The sequence below is a fragment of the Somniosus microcephalus genome, unplaced genomic scaffold, assembly GCF_052327205.1.
Source record: "Somniosus microcephalus isolate GS21.2 unplaced genomic scaffold, FLI_Smic_1.0 unresolved_chr1, whole genome shotgun sequence".
Taxonomy (NCBI): domain Eukaryota; kingdom Metazoa; phylum Chordata; class Chondrichthyes; order Squaliformes; family Somniosidae; genus Somniosus; species Somniosus microcephalus.
This window is the reverse complement of record NW_028225179.1, coordinates 165,212,537-165,226,816: the sequence shown is the minus strand read 5'-3', so window position 1 is coordinate 165,226,816 and position 14,280 is coordinate 165,212,537. Positions and strand designations below refer to the sequence as shown.

Sequence of the window (14,280 nt, the reverse complement as noted above, 5' to 3'; positions counted from 1 at the left end):
AGCCCTACAACCCTCGTTATCTCTGTAACCTCCTCCAGCTCTACAACCCTCCCCATCTCTGTAACCTCCTCCAACCCTACAACCCTCCCTATCTGTGTAACCTCCTCCAGCCCTACAACCCTCCCTATCTCTGTAACCTCCTCCAGCCCTACAACCCTCCCTATCTCTGTAATCTCCAGCCCTACAACCCTCCCTATCGCTGTAACCTCCTCCAGCCCTACAACCCTCCCTATCTCTGTAACCTCCTCCAGCCCTACAACCCTCCCTATCTCTGTAACCTCCTCCAGCCCCACAATGCTCCCTATCTGTGTAACCTCCTCCAGCTCTACAACCCTCCCTGTCTCTGTAATCTCCTCCAGCCCTACAACCCTCCCAATCTCTGTAACCTCCTCCAGCCCTACAACCCTCCCTATCTCTGTAACCTCCTCCAGCCCTACAACCCTCCCTATCTCTGTAACCTCCCCCAGCCCCTACAACCCTCCCTATCTCTGTAACCTCCCCCAGCCCCTACAACCCTCCCTATCTCTGTAACCTCCTCCAGCCCTACAACCCTCCCTATCTCTGTAATCTCCTCCAGCCCCACAACCCTACCTATCTCTGTAACCTCCTCCAGCCCTACTACCCTCCCTGTCTCTGTAACCTCCTCCAGCCCTACAACCCTCCGAGATCTCTGCGCTCCTCCAATTCTGGCATCTTGAGCATCCCCGATTTTTATCGCTCCACCATTGGCGGCTGTGCCTTCAGCTGGCGATGCAATGAGCTCTGGATTTCCCTCCGAGCCGCTCTACCTCTCTTTCCTCCTTGAAGATGCTCCTTGAAACCTCCCTCTCTGACCAAGCTTTTGGCTACCTGTCCCCAAATCTCCTTATGTGGCTCAGTGTCAATGTTTGTCTGAGTTATGCTCCTGTGAAGCCCCTTGGGATGTTTTACTTGGTTCAAGGCGCTGTATAAATACATGATGTGGAGATGCCGGTGTTGGACTGGGGTGGACAAATGTGAGAAGTCACACAACACCAGGTTATAGTCCAACAGCTTTATTTGAAATCACAAGCTTTCGGAGCGCTGCTCCTTCGTCAGGTGAAGTGGAGAGATGCATATAGACACTGCATATATAGTCAGAGAATAATGCCAGATGATTACAGGTAATCTTTCTAACTGCCCTTTATCACACCTAGGCAGAGAGATAATCACAGCAATCAAAGGTGTGAATGGTGTCCAAACAGGTCAGTCAGGAAAACATTTCATCAAAGAACAATGAGGTGGGGTCACAAGGGGTCAAATGTTGCAGATGCTGGGGTCTGTATGAAAAACAGAACAAGCAAAATACAATATAAAAAAAAAAAAAAATTTTTTTGCTGGAAATCACAGCAGGCCCGGCCGCATCTGTATAGAGGGAACAAGCCAACGACGACTCGAGTCTGGATGACTCTACGTCAGGTGGGGTTACATGTAGCGTGACATGAACCCAGGATCCCGGTTGAGGCCGTTCTCATGAGTGCGGAACTTTGCTATCAGTTTCTGCTCGACGATTTTGCGTTGTCGTGTGTCTCGAAGGCCGCCTTGGAGAGTGCTTACCCGAAGATCGGAGGCTGAATGTCCTTGACTGCTGAAGTGTTCCCCGACTGGGAGGGAACACTCCTGCCTGGCGATTGTTGCACGGTGTCCGTTCATCCGTTGTCGCAGTGTCTGCATGGTCTCGCCGATGTACCATGACGAAGGAGCAGTGCACCAAAAGCTTGTGATTTCAAATAAAGCTGTTGGACTATAACCTGGTGTTGTGTGACTTCTCACATCTGTATAAATACAAGTTGTTGTTGCAAGAAGTGAGCAACGATCACATATGAAAATCACGGGTCTGTTTTTTTTCTCTTTCAGTTTATCCTCTTGTGTTCGGCTCAATGGAGGAAACCAAGGTAAAAGGTCAACATGAATTCCAAATAGTTACATTAACAGAGGCCGCAAGTCGCAGTGTCTCGGCTAATCGTAGCTTCTTCCATCGTGCCGTTTGGAGGGAAGTGGGCCGAGCTGTTAATGGGGCGTTTCTCCTGGCTGGGGCAGCCCTGAAGGTGATGGCCCCTTCGCGGCAGGGCTCACGGGTTAAAACGCCTGCTTCCAGCCCTCAGCCCTGATGCTGGCAAGCCCCAGAGCCAGGACCCGAGGGGGGGAGAGTGGAGCACACTGGTGTTCAGTGGTGTCGGCCCTGTACAGTGGGTCGCACTCTCGCTTCTTTCATCAGTAGGTCATGGCTTCAAGTCCCACTCTGGAGACTTGAGCACAATATCTAGGCTGACACTTCAGTGCGGTGCAGTAATGAGGGAGCGCTGCCCATCCTCTCCTCTCCCTACACAATGAATGGTAGGACACTGAGAAGTGCAGAGGATCAGAGGGACCTTGGAGTGCATGTCCACAGATCCCTGAAGGTAGCAGGACAGGTAGATAAGGTGGTCAAGAAGGCATATTAGCCGAGGCATAGAATATAAGAGCAGGGGGGTTATGCTTGAACTGTATAAAACACTAGTGTGGTAAACCACGTTCACTATTGTATCACTGTTAGTAGTTAGCACTGTTCACCACTGTTCGTTATAACTGTATCACTGACCACTATTGTATCACGGTACGAGGTCGCCTCTTGCCACACTGCTATACCTGGGATGACCACTGCCGACTCCGCCTTGGCTCCACCCACCAGGCCAGGTATAAAGGTGAGCGACTGGCTGGTATTCCTCCTGCTTGGATCGGATCACCCACGAGAGTGGGCTCTGTTATTTAGTCAATAAAAACCTTTAGTCACCTTCGTAACTCTTCGCCTTTTATTGGAGGAATTGATAGGTATATCAATTTTATTGACTAAATAACAAACTCAGCCGCAGACTTTAAACACTGGCTGGTCTGCTTCGAATCATACCTGAGAGAATCCAGCGTCCCTCAGGCATCCAAACTAAGTGTCCTGCAGGCACAACTGAGCCCGAGAGTATACACTCTCATCGAGGACATGACTACCTACGAGACCGCCATCAACCTGCTGAAACAGAAGTACCGGACCCCGGTAAACTACATGTACGCTAGGCACCTCCTAAGATCACGGCCGCAACAGCCAGGAGAATCAGTAGCCGAATTCTCACAGGCGCTATATGCACTCGCCAGGAACTGTGAGTTTAAATCGGTGTCGGCAGCCGAAAATACTGAAGATAATATCCGCGACGCATTCCTGAAAGGCCTACGGTCCGAGTACTCACGGCAAAGACTGCTGGAAGCTAAAGACCTCAGCATGGAAAAAGCTGAAGCCCTCGCTATCTCCCTGGAAGTGGCCCACCAAGATCAGGAAGCATTCACCAGGTACTGCTCGCGACCCTGGGACTCGGGCCCGACCCCTACCACAGCACCCTTCCCAGCGCCGCCCCCGGGACCTACCTCTGCGTCGGCGTCCCGGACCCGACCGGCCCCGCCACCCCCGGCACCGGCCCCGACATCGGGCATCCGCGATCGGGCCGCCGGCTGTTTTTTTTGTGGCCAGGAGAAGCACCCGAGGTCGCGCTGCCCAGCCAAGAACTCCATATGTAAAACCTGCCTGAAGAAAGGCCACTTCTCCAAGGCCTGCAGGAGCGGATCCTCAGAGGCCAGCAGTGCCGCATGCGAACTATGGGGGCGGCCATCTTCGTTTAGGGCAACTGAGGCCAGCATCCCCACACATGAGTCATGGGGGCGGCCATCTTTGTTTAGGGCAACTGAGGCCAGCATCCCCACACATGAGTCATGGGGGCGGCCATCTTTGATTAAGGCAACCGACCCCAATAGTGCCTCATGGGGCCCTACCTCGTGGGAGACGCCATTTTACTCACCACGCCCGACCGCCTCGCCCGCAGATGACAACGACTCGCTCGGCTACACACTAGCTTCCGTCACCCTGGACCAAGCCCGCCCGCACCATCTGTCCAAGTCAATGATGGACATCAAAGTGAACGGCCACGCCACGACCTGCCTGTTCGACAGCGGAAGCACGGAGAGCTTCATCCACCCAGACACGGTGAGCCACTACTCCCTCTCTGTCCTACCAACGCGCAGCCGAATCTCGATGGCATCGAGGTCCCACGCCACGGACATCAGCGGCTACTGTGTCGTGACCCTGTCGGTTAAGGGCACGGAGTATAAAAACTTTAAACTCCTCGTCCTCCCCCATCTCTGCGCTGCCGTCCTACTAGGGCTGGACTTCCAATCCCACCTCCAAAGCGTAACCCTAGCATACGGTGGACCCCTCCCCCCACTCACAGTCAACAACCAGCAAACGTTAAACCGCCCACCGCGTAACACCTGCAGCCTCTCCACCCTCAAGGTCCCGCCACCCTCTCTGTTTGCTAACCTTACCCCTGACTGCAAACCCGTCGCTACCAAAAGCAGGCGGTATAGCGCCGGGGACAGAGCCTTCATTAGCTCTGAGGTGCGGCGCCTCCTGAAAGAGGGCATTATCGAGGGGAGCAGCAGCCCCTGGCGTGCCCAGGTCGTAGTCGTAAAGACCGGCGATAAAAACCGCCTGGTCATCGACTACAGCCAGACCATAAACAGATATACCCAGCTGGACGCATACCCCCTCCCCCGCATATCTGACATGGTCAATCAGATTGCACAGTATAAAGTATTCTCGACCATCGACCTGAAGTCGGCCTACCACCAACTCCCTATCCACCCTGAGGACCGCCAGTATACCGCCTTCGAGGCGAATGGGCGCCTATACCACTTCCTTAGGGTCCCCTTCGGTGTCACTAATGGGGTCTCGGTCTTCCAAAGGGAGATGGACCAGATGGTTGACCAGAACGAACTGCAGGCTACATTCCCCTACCTAGATAACGTCACTATCTGCGGCCGCGACCGGCAGGAACATGACGCGAATCTGGAGAAATTCCTCCGTACGGCCCAACGGCTGAACCTCACCTACAATAAGGAGAAATGCGTGTTTAACACCACGCGCCTTGCCATCCTCGGCTGCGTAGTGGAGAACGGAATCATCGGCCCCGACCCAGAAAGAATGCGCCCCCTCATGGAGCTACCCCTCCCCCACTGCCCTAAAGCACTTAGGAGAACCCTGGGGCTTTTCGCCTACTATGCCCAATGGGTACCCAATTACGCGGACAAAGCCAGACCCCTCCTGAAAGCCACTTCCTTCCCCCTCACGGAGGAGGCGTGCGCGGCCTTCTCCCTCATTAAGGGAGACATAGCCAAGGCCACGATGCACGCAGTGGACGAGTCCATCCCCTTTCAGGTGGAGAGCGACGCATCCGACTTCGCCTTAGCCGCCACCCTAAACCAGGAGGGGAGGCCAGTGGCCTTCTTCTCAAGGACCCTACAGGGCCCCGAGATCCGACATTCGTCGGTCGAGAAAGAGGCCCAGGCGATCGTGGAGGCAGTACGGCGCTGGAGGCACTACCTGGCAGGCAAACGATTTACCCTCCTCACCGACCAGCGTTCGGTGGCTTTCATGTTTAATAACAAGCTGAAGGGCAAAATCAAGAATGACAAGATTTTGAGATGGAGAATCGAGCTCTCCACCTACGATTATGAGATCTTGTACCGGCCAGGCAAGCTGAACGAATCCCCTGATGCCCTTTCACGAATGACATGCGCCAGCGCGCATATCGATAGGCTTCAGACCCTCCACGACCAGCTCTGCCACCCCGGAGTCACCAGACTCTACCATTTCATTAAGGCCCGCAACCTGACCTACTCCATCGAGGAGGTCAGGACCATGACCAGGAACTGCCAGACCTGTGCGGAGTGCAAACCGCACTTCTATAGGCCGGACCGAGCAAGCCTGATCAAGGCCACCCGCCCCTTCGAGCGCCTGAGCATCGACTTTAAGGGGCCCCTCCCGTCCTCTGACCGTAATGTGTACTTCCTCAACATCGTTGATGAGTACTCCCGTTTCCCCTTTGCCTTCCCCTGCCCCGACATGACCAGTAGCACGGTCATTAAGTGCCTGAATGCCCTCTTCGCCTTGTTCGGGTTCCCGAACTATATACACAGCGACCGGGGCTCCTCCTTCATGAGCGAGGAACTCCGGCAATTCCTCCTAGAGAGAGGTATTGCAGCAAGCAGGACCACCAGCTACAACCCCAGAGGTAACGGTCAGGTGGAAAGAGAGAACGCGACGGTATGGAAGGCCGTCCTCTTAGCCTTAAAGTCTAAGGGCCTCCCAACCTCCCGCTGGCAAGAAGTCCTCCCGACAGCGCTGCACTCCATCCGGTCATTACTTTGCACGGCCACTAACACCACCCCCCATGAACGAATGTTCGTTTTCCCCAGGAAGTCGACTACGGGAACCACTCTACCAACCTGGCTGACCGCCCCGGGGCCGGTCTGGCTGCGGAAACACGTGAGGACCCATAAAACGGACCCCCTGGTCGAGAGGGTGAACCTCCTGCACGCCAACCCCCAGTACGCCTACGTGGCGTACCCAGACGGGCGGGAGGACACTGTCTCCCTACGAGACCTCGCACCCTCAGCCGATCCGGAAACACCGCCACCACCCCCCCCAACCTCAGTCCAGGTAGACGGCATGCCGGAACCCCACGAGCCCTCGCCGACCACGCAAACACCAGCATCAACACCGGATAAGGCACCAGCACCGGATAAGGCAACACCACCGCTGCGGCGATCGGAGAGGCTTACGAAGCCTCCGGACAGACTGACCTACCAGAATTGGTAGTACACTTCACCCCGCCGGACTTAATTCTAAACAAGGGGTGAATGTGGTAAACCACGTTCACTATTGTATCACTGTTAGTAGTTAGCACTGTTCACCACTGTTCGTTATAACTGTATCACTGACCACTATTGTATCACGGTACGAGGTCGCCTCTTGCCACACTGCTATACCTGGGATGACCACTGCCGACTCCGCCTTGGCTCCACCCACCAGGCCAGGTATAAAGGTGAGCGACTGGCTGGTATTCCTCCTGCTTGGATCGGATCACCCACGAGAGTGGGCTCTGTTATTTAGTCAATAAAAACCTTTAGTCACCTTCGTAACTCTTCGCCTTTTATTGGAGGAATTGATAGGTATATCAACTAGTTAGGCCGCAGCTAGAATACTGCGTGCAGTTCTCGTCACCACATCACAGGAAGGATGTGATTGCACTGGAGAGGGTACAGAGGAGATTTACGAGGATGTTGCCTGGGCTGGGGAATTTTAGATATGAGGCAAGATTGGATAGGCTGGGGTTGTTTTCTTTGGAACAGAGGAGGCTGAGGGGAGACCTTATTGAGGTGTATAAAATTATGAGGGGCCTCGATAGAGTGGCTAGGATGGATCTATTTCCCTTAGCAGAGGGGTCAATAACCAGGGGGCATAGATTTCAAGTAATTGGTTGGAGGTTTAAAGGGGATTAGAGGGGAAATTTTTTCACCCAGAGGGTGGTGGGGGTCTGGAACTCTCTGCCTGAAAGGGTGGGAGAGGCCGAGACCCTCATCACCTTTAAAAAGTACAGGAAACTTTGTGCTATCCGGCACCCATGGGACCGAGCTACTGCCGTTTTTTTAAAAGCTCCGGATAGACCAGCGTCAATGTTATCAGATAGGAGCTTTTCATCGCAGTATCTGACCACAAACACTGTTGCTCAGCAACAGCTTGTAAACACTCGGCCCAGTAGCTTGGAAGCGTCTCTGAAGCTGTTGCTAAGCGACAAAGACGCTTTCCAGAGCCTGCCTGTGAAAAGCATGCTAGGAGGAAAAAAAAAACACCTAACCAAAACGGCTGCTGATTTCTGCCGTTAGATCAAAGTTGCCGGACATTCAACTTCCGGATAGCACAAAGTTTCCTGTACTTGGATATGCACTTGAAGTGCCGTAACCTGCAGGGCTACGGACCAAGTGCCGAAAAGTAGGAATCGGGTGGATCGCTCTTGGTCGGCCGGCACGGACAAGATGGGCCGAATGGCCTCCTTCTATGCAGTAAATTTCTATGATTCTATGATTACATAGAAACATAGAAGATAGGAGCAGGAGTAGGCCATTCGGCCCCTCGAGCCTGCTCCACCATTCAATGAGATCATAGCTGATCATCCAAATTCAGTACCCTGTCCCTGTCTTCTCCCCATATCCCTTGATCCCTTTAGCCTTAAGAAATATATCTAACTCTTTCTTGAATATATTTAATGAATTGGCCTCAACTGCCTTCTGTGGTAGAGAATTCCACAGGTTCACCACTCTCTGGGTGAAGAAATTCCTCCTCATCTCAGTCCTAAATGGCTTACCCCTTATCCTTAGACTGTGACCCCTGGTTCTGGACTCCCCCGCCATCGGGGACATCCTTCCTGCATCTAGCCTGTCTAGTCCTGTTAGAATTTTATAAGTTTCAATGAGATCCCCTCTCATTCTTCTAAACTCCAGCGAGTATAAGCCCAATCGACCCAAACTCTCCTCATACGTCATTCCTGCCATCCCAGGTATCAGCCTGGTGAATCTTCGCTGCACTCCCTCCATGGCAAGAATGTCCTTCCTCAGATAAGGTGACCAAAACTGCACACAATACTCAAGGTGTGGTCTCACCAAGGCCCTGTACAACTGTAGCAAGACATCCTTGTTCCTGTACTCAAACCCTCTCGCTACGAAGGCCAACATACCATTTGCCTTCTTAACCGCCTGCTGCACCTGCATGCTTACCTTCAGCGACTGGTGCACAAGGACACCCAGGTCTCGTTGCACTTCCCCTTCTCCCAATCTATTGCCGTTCAGATAATAATCTGCCTTCCTGTTTTTGCCACCAAAATGGGTAACCTCGCAATTATCCACATTATACTGCATCTGCCATGCTTCTGCCCAATCACCCAACCTGTCCAAATCACACTGGAGTTTCTCGGCATCCTCCTCACAGCACACACGCCTACCCAGCTTTGTGTCGTCTGCAAACTTGGAGATATTGCATCCAGTTCCCTCGTCTAGATCATTAATATATATTGTGAATAGCTGGGGTCCGAGCACCGATCCCTGCGGTACCTTCCGATTCTTCCTTTTCTCTCCCATCCTACCCCATCCATCCTTCTTCTACCCTTTCTTCTCCTCCTCCCCTCTCCTTTCTCTCCCACCACATCCAATCCCATCTCAGACGAAGGAGCAGCGCTCCGAAAGCTTGTGATTTCAAATAAAACTGTTGGACTATAACCTGGTGTTGTGTGACTTCTTACATTTGTCCACCCCAGTCCAACACCGGCATCTCCACACCATCTCAGACTGGGAAGGTACCTGGTACCTGTTCTGACCTGTGCTACGATTGGTCTAAATGCCTGTTTTGGGCAGGGAGATCAGGTTCCTGCCCCTGATCATTACGCAGTGCCCCTCCTCCGCTGGATCTGGACTGAGGACTGGGCCAGAATCGTTTGTGACGATCCCCCCCCCCCCCCAATGGTTGGATAGCCAGTCACTGTCAAGGCGCCCACATAAATAGTGCCCATTTGAGTAAGGGGTCGAGGGTGTCTGTGGCGCCCACAATGAAATCGTCGCTTTCAGGAGAAATTGGGTTAGCAAAAGACTGGTGGGTCTGCTTTACTCTCTGGTCAAGGTACAACAAATGGAAATGGATTCTTAGTGGCAGTGAGACCAAACACTGTCTGTTACTTGTCGTTACATTCTGGTCTTTTCGTCCCTCTCTATTTCAGGAGAAAGGTGATTAATCCTGTGGACTCCAGTCAGTCAGAAGCTGAAGCATTGGTGGTACGTATAAACTGGGACTCCTTCCCGTCTCCAGTGCCTGACGCGAGCCCCTGTTGCCAATCGCCGCTCCGTTTCGCATTCAGCAAACCGCAGGCACTACTCTTGAGGAGCCCACCCGTCTTCACCAGGACACCAGCGCCGTGGGAGTACCGTCACTCGACAAACTGCGCTGCCATTACCTAGATTTCCACATCCAATTTTTGGAGAAAGAGGCTGAGACTGAGAGGGGGGCAGAGAGAGAGACTGAGACCGAAAGAAAGAAAGACTTGCATTTATATAGTACCTTTCATGACCATCAGACGTCCCAAAGTGCTTTACACCCAATGAAGTATTTTTGAAGTGTAGTCACTGTTGTAATGTAGGAAACGCAGCAGCCAATTTGTGCACAGCAAGCTCCCACAAACAGCAATGTGATAATGACCAGATCATCTGTTTTTGTTATGTTGGTTGAGGGATAAGTATTGGCCCCGGGACACCGGGGAGAACTCCCCCCCCCGCCCTGCTCTTCTTCGAAATAGTGCCATGCAAACTTTTATGTCCACCTGAGAGAGTTTAACGCCTCATCCAAAAGATGGCACCTCTGACAGTGCAGCACTCCCTCAGCACTGCACTGGAGTGTCAGCCTAGCTTTATGTGCTCAAGTCCCACTCCAGGGCGCAGAGAGAGAGGGCACAGAGAGAGAGAGAGGGCGCAGAGAGAGAGGCAGAAGCATAGAGTGTAAGAGAGAGAGAGAGCGAGGCAGAGAAAGAGGCAGCGCACAAGCAGAACTCTATCCTAGACCGGGCTCACTGTGGACTGGACTCTATACTAGACCGGTCTCACTGTGGACTGGACTCTATACTAGACCGGGCTCACTGTGGACTGGACTCTATACTAGACCGGGCTCACTGTGGACTGGACTCTATACTGGACCGGGCTCACTGTGGACTGGACTCTATACTGGACCGGGCTCACTGTGAACTGGACTCTATACTGGACCGGGCTCACTGTGGACTGGACTCTATACTGGACCGGGCTCACTGTGGACTGGACTCTATACTAGACCGGGCTCACTGGGGACTGGACTCTATACTAGATTGGGCTCACTGTGGACCGGTCTCTATACTAGACCGGGCTCACTGTGGACTGGACTCTATACTAGACCGGGCTCACTGTGGACTGGACTCTATACTAGACCGGGCTCACTGTGGACTGGACTCTATACTAGACCGGGCTCACTGTGGACTGGACTCTATACTAGACCGGGCTCACTGTGGACCGGACTCTATACTAGACCGGGCTCACTGTGGACCGGACTCTAGACTAGACCGGGCTCACTGTGGACCGGACTCTATACTAGACCGGGCTCACTGTGGACTGGACTCTATACTAGACCGGGCTCACTGTGGACTGGACTCTATACTAGACCGGGCTCACTGTGGACTGGACTCTATACTAGACCGGGCTCACTGTGGACTGGACTCTATACTAGACCGGGCTCACTGTGGACTGGACACTATAGTAGCCCGGCCTTACTGTGGACTGGACTCTATACTAGACCGGGCTCACTGTGGACTGGACACTATAGTAGCCCGGCCTTACTGTGGACTGGACTCTATACTAGACCGGGCTCACTGTGGACTGGACTCTACACTAGACCGGGCTCACTGTGGACTGGACTCTATACTAGACCGGGCTCACTGTGGACTGGACTCTATACTAGACCGGGCTCACTGTGGACTGGACTCTATACTAGACCGGGCTCACTGTGGACTGGACTCTATACTAGACCGGGCTCACTGTGGACTGGACACTATAGTAGCCCGGCCTTACTGTGGACTGGACTCTATACTAGACCGGGCTCACTGTGGACTGGACTCTACACTAGACCGGGCTCACTGTGGACTGGACTCTATACTAGACCGGGCTCACTGTGGACTGGACTCTATACTAGACCGGGCTCACTGTGGACTGGACACTATAGTAGCCCGGCCTTACTGTGGACTCTATACTAGACCGGGCTCACTGTGGACTGGACTCTATACTAGACCGGGCTCACTGTGGACTGGACTCTATACTAGACCGGGCTCACTGTGGACTGGACTCTATACTAGACCGGGCTCACTGTGGACTGGACTCTATACTAGACCGGGCTCACTGTGGACTGGACTCTATACTAGACCGGGCTCACTGTGGACTGGACTCTATACTAGACCGGGCTCACTGTGGACTGGACACTATAGTAGCCCGGCCTTACTGTGGACTCTATACTAGACCAGGCTGACTGTGGACTGGACTCTATACTAGACCGGGCTCACTGTGGACTGGACTCTATACTAGACCAGGCTCACTGTGGACTGGACTCTATACTAGACCGGGCTCACTGTGGACTGGACTCTATACTAGACCGGGCTCACTGTGGACTGGACTCTATACTAGACCGGGCTCACTGTGGACTGGACTCTATACTAGACCCGGCTCACTGTGGACTGGACACTATAGTAGCCCGGGCTCACTGTGGACTGGACACTATAGTAGCCCGGCCTTACTGTGGACTCTATACTAGACCGGGCTCACTGTGGGCTGGACACTATAGTAGCCCGGCCTTACTGTGGACTCTATACTAGACTGGGCTCACTGTGGACTGGACTCTATACTAGACCGGGCTCACTGTGGGCTGGACACTATAGTAGCCCGGCCTTACTGTGGACTCTATACTAGACCGGGCTCACTGTGGACTGGACTCTATACTAGACCGGGCTCACTGTGGACTGGACACTATAGTAGCCCGGCCTTACTGTGGACTCTATACTAGACCAGGCTGACTGTGGACTGGACTCTATACCAGACCGGGCTCACTGTGGACTGGACACTATAGTAGCCCGGCCTTACTGTGGACTCTATACTAGACCGGGCTCACTGTGGACTGGACTCTATACCAGACCGGGCTCACTGTGGACTGGACACTATAGTAGCCCGGCCTTACTGTGAACTCTATACTAGACCAGGCTGACTGTGGGCATGCAGGACGTTGCGAGGTAGACTGAGAAATGCAGGTCTGTGTACTTCTCGCCTCCAAGCAGTGTTCTCTGTGGTCAGTGTCACAGCAGTGATGTAAATGCACCGGCACTGTTATATATTCAGCAAGAAGATCAGGGCATCGCTCAGAAGGCCACATTTATTGCAATGTCTATTTGCCCTTGAGAAGGTGATGATGGGCTTTCTTCTTGAACCGCTGGTAAGAAGTCTTTTTTCCTGTTACAGGTCTACCTGGAGCAGCAATGGGTCCACTCAAATCCTCTCAGTCCTGGCCAGATGATTTTCTGTACAGAAAGAAGACTCGTGTATCTCTGTTTTGTTTTTTCCACTTGCTTATGTGTGGCTTGCATTTATAGGACAGGTACATTGATGCAAATGCCTTCTGATCGGATCATGTAAATACTTCTCTGAAGTTTGTGTTAAAGACTGAAAATAATTGTGACTCGAACTGCTCTGGCCCTCATTGCTCTGTACTGTTTTAGGCTTTTTTGTTGAAAATTCAAAATGTTCTGAAGGCAATTCCCCCAGTCTCTGTGTGTTAGTGTCACTGTAAACACAGTGGGGTGATTCCCTCTGGTCTGTGTGTGTGCGTTAGTGTCACTGTAAACACAGCAGGGAGATTTTGTCAAGTCTTTCTTTCGAGTGCAATCAAGGATAGTTTTATTTGGAGCACTGCATTATTAGTAATCCATTGGTTGGGATGTCCAGAGGCCATGATAATGTAAGTACTGGCTCTCTCTTTCACTATTCTGATTTTGCTGGAGGTGCCAATCACAAGATACTTGTTGGCTACTGGCTTTAACATCAGTAACCTATGGTGACCAGAGACAATCCTCTCCTCCCCCACCCCCCATCAGATCTTGCACCAGCACCGATGAAGCACCCTGAAGCTGAGAGTGGGCGAGCAAGTAGTCGACATGGATCTAGCTTGCATTCCAACGCGCTTTCTCCTCCAAGAGGCTGTCAATGCTGGGGGTCAGTTGAAGCTTTGAAGACTGAGATAGATGGATTTTTTTTTAGGTATGTATATCAAGGGATACGGATTACCCACATTATGTGGAGAAGGCCGGCAGGCCAGGGGAGGGTGAAATAGGTCAAGTTTCAAGGTACTAAAGCCAATGCTCAGATCCGAGGTCGGAGAGAGTCCAGGAGAACGAAGTTGACGTCGTTTTCTTTTTATTTCAGATGCCCAGCCTTTGCAATTATTTTTTGTTCTGTCCCTCTGGCGGTTTTTAAGTCAGCTGTTGAGAAATTTCAAACAAGTAAATCAGGCAACAAGAATCTTTAAAAAAAAAATAAAAGTCTACTTTTCCCTCCACCTGTTTCTGCTCATGATCTGCAGGCAACCAGTTGCTAAGACACTTTGAAGGATTCTCACCATCCGCAAAGATTAGATAAGGAGAAATGATGACGGCAGTGAACGGCTCAGTTGTAAGAACAGTGTCCAAGGCAGGATTATTTTGGGTGGGGGGTGGTGGGTGTTTGAATATGACCTTTTCACACCAGACAAGAGAAGTTCATTCCCTTTGTGATTTCAGTGTTCGGATCAGGTGGCAGTTCACT

The 14,280-nt window shown here is 52.3% G+C and overlaps 1 protein-coding gene across 1 annotated transcript in view; it reads left to right on the top strand.

Annotated features, from left to right (window-relative positions):
* The window catches only part of LOC147096473 (tapasin-like), a 51,008-nt gene extending 36,975 nt beyond the window's left edge, over nucleotides 1-14,033 (top strand). The window contains exons 7-9 of the mRNA XM_085975272.1: nucleotides 1,876-1,913; nucleotides 9,645-9,699; nucleotides 12,943-14,033. Coding sequence (XP_085831398.1) covers nucleotides 1,876-1,913; nucleotides 9,645-9,659 — 53 coding nt within the window. The 3' untranslated portion in view covers nucleotides 9,660-9,699; nucleotides 12,943-14,033. The remainder of the gene's footprint in view (nucleotides 1-1,875; nucleotides 1,914-9,644; nucleotides 9,700-12,942) is intronic.
* The last annotated feature ends 247 nt before the right edge of the window (nucleotides 14,034-14,280 follow it).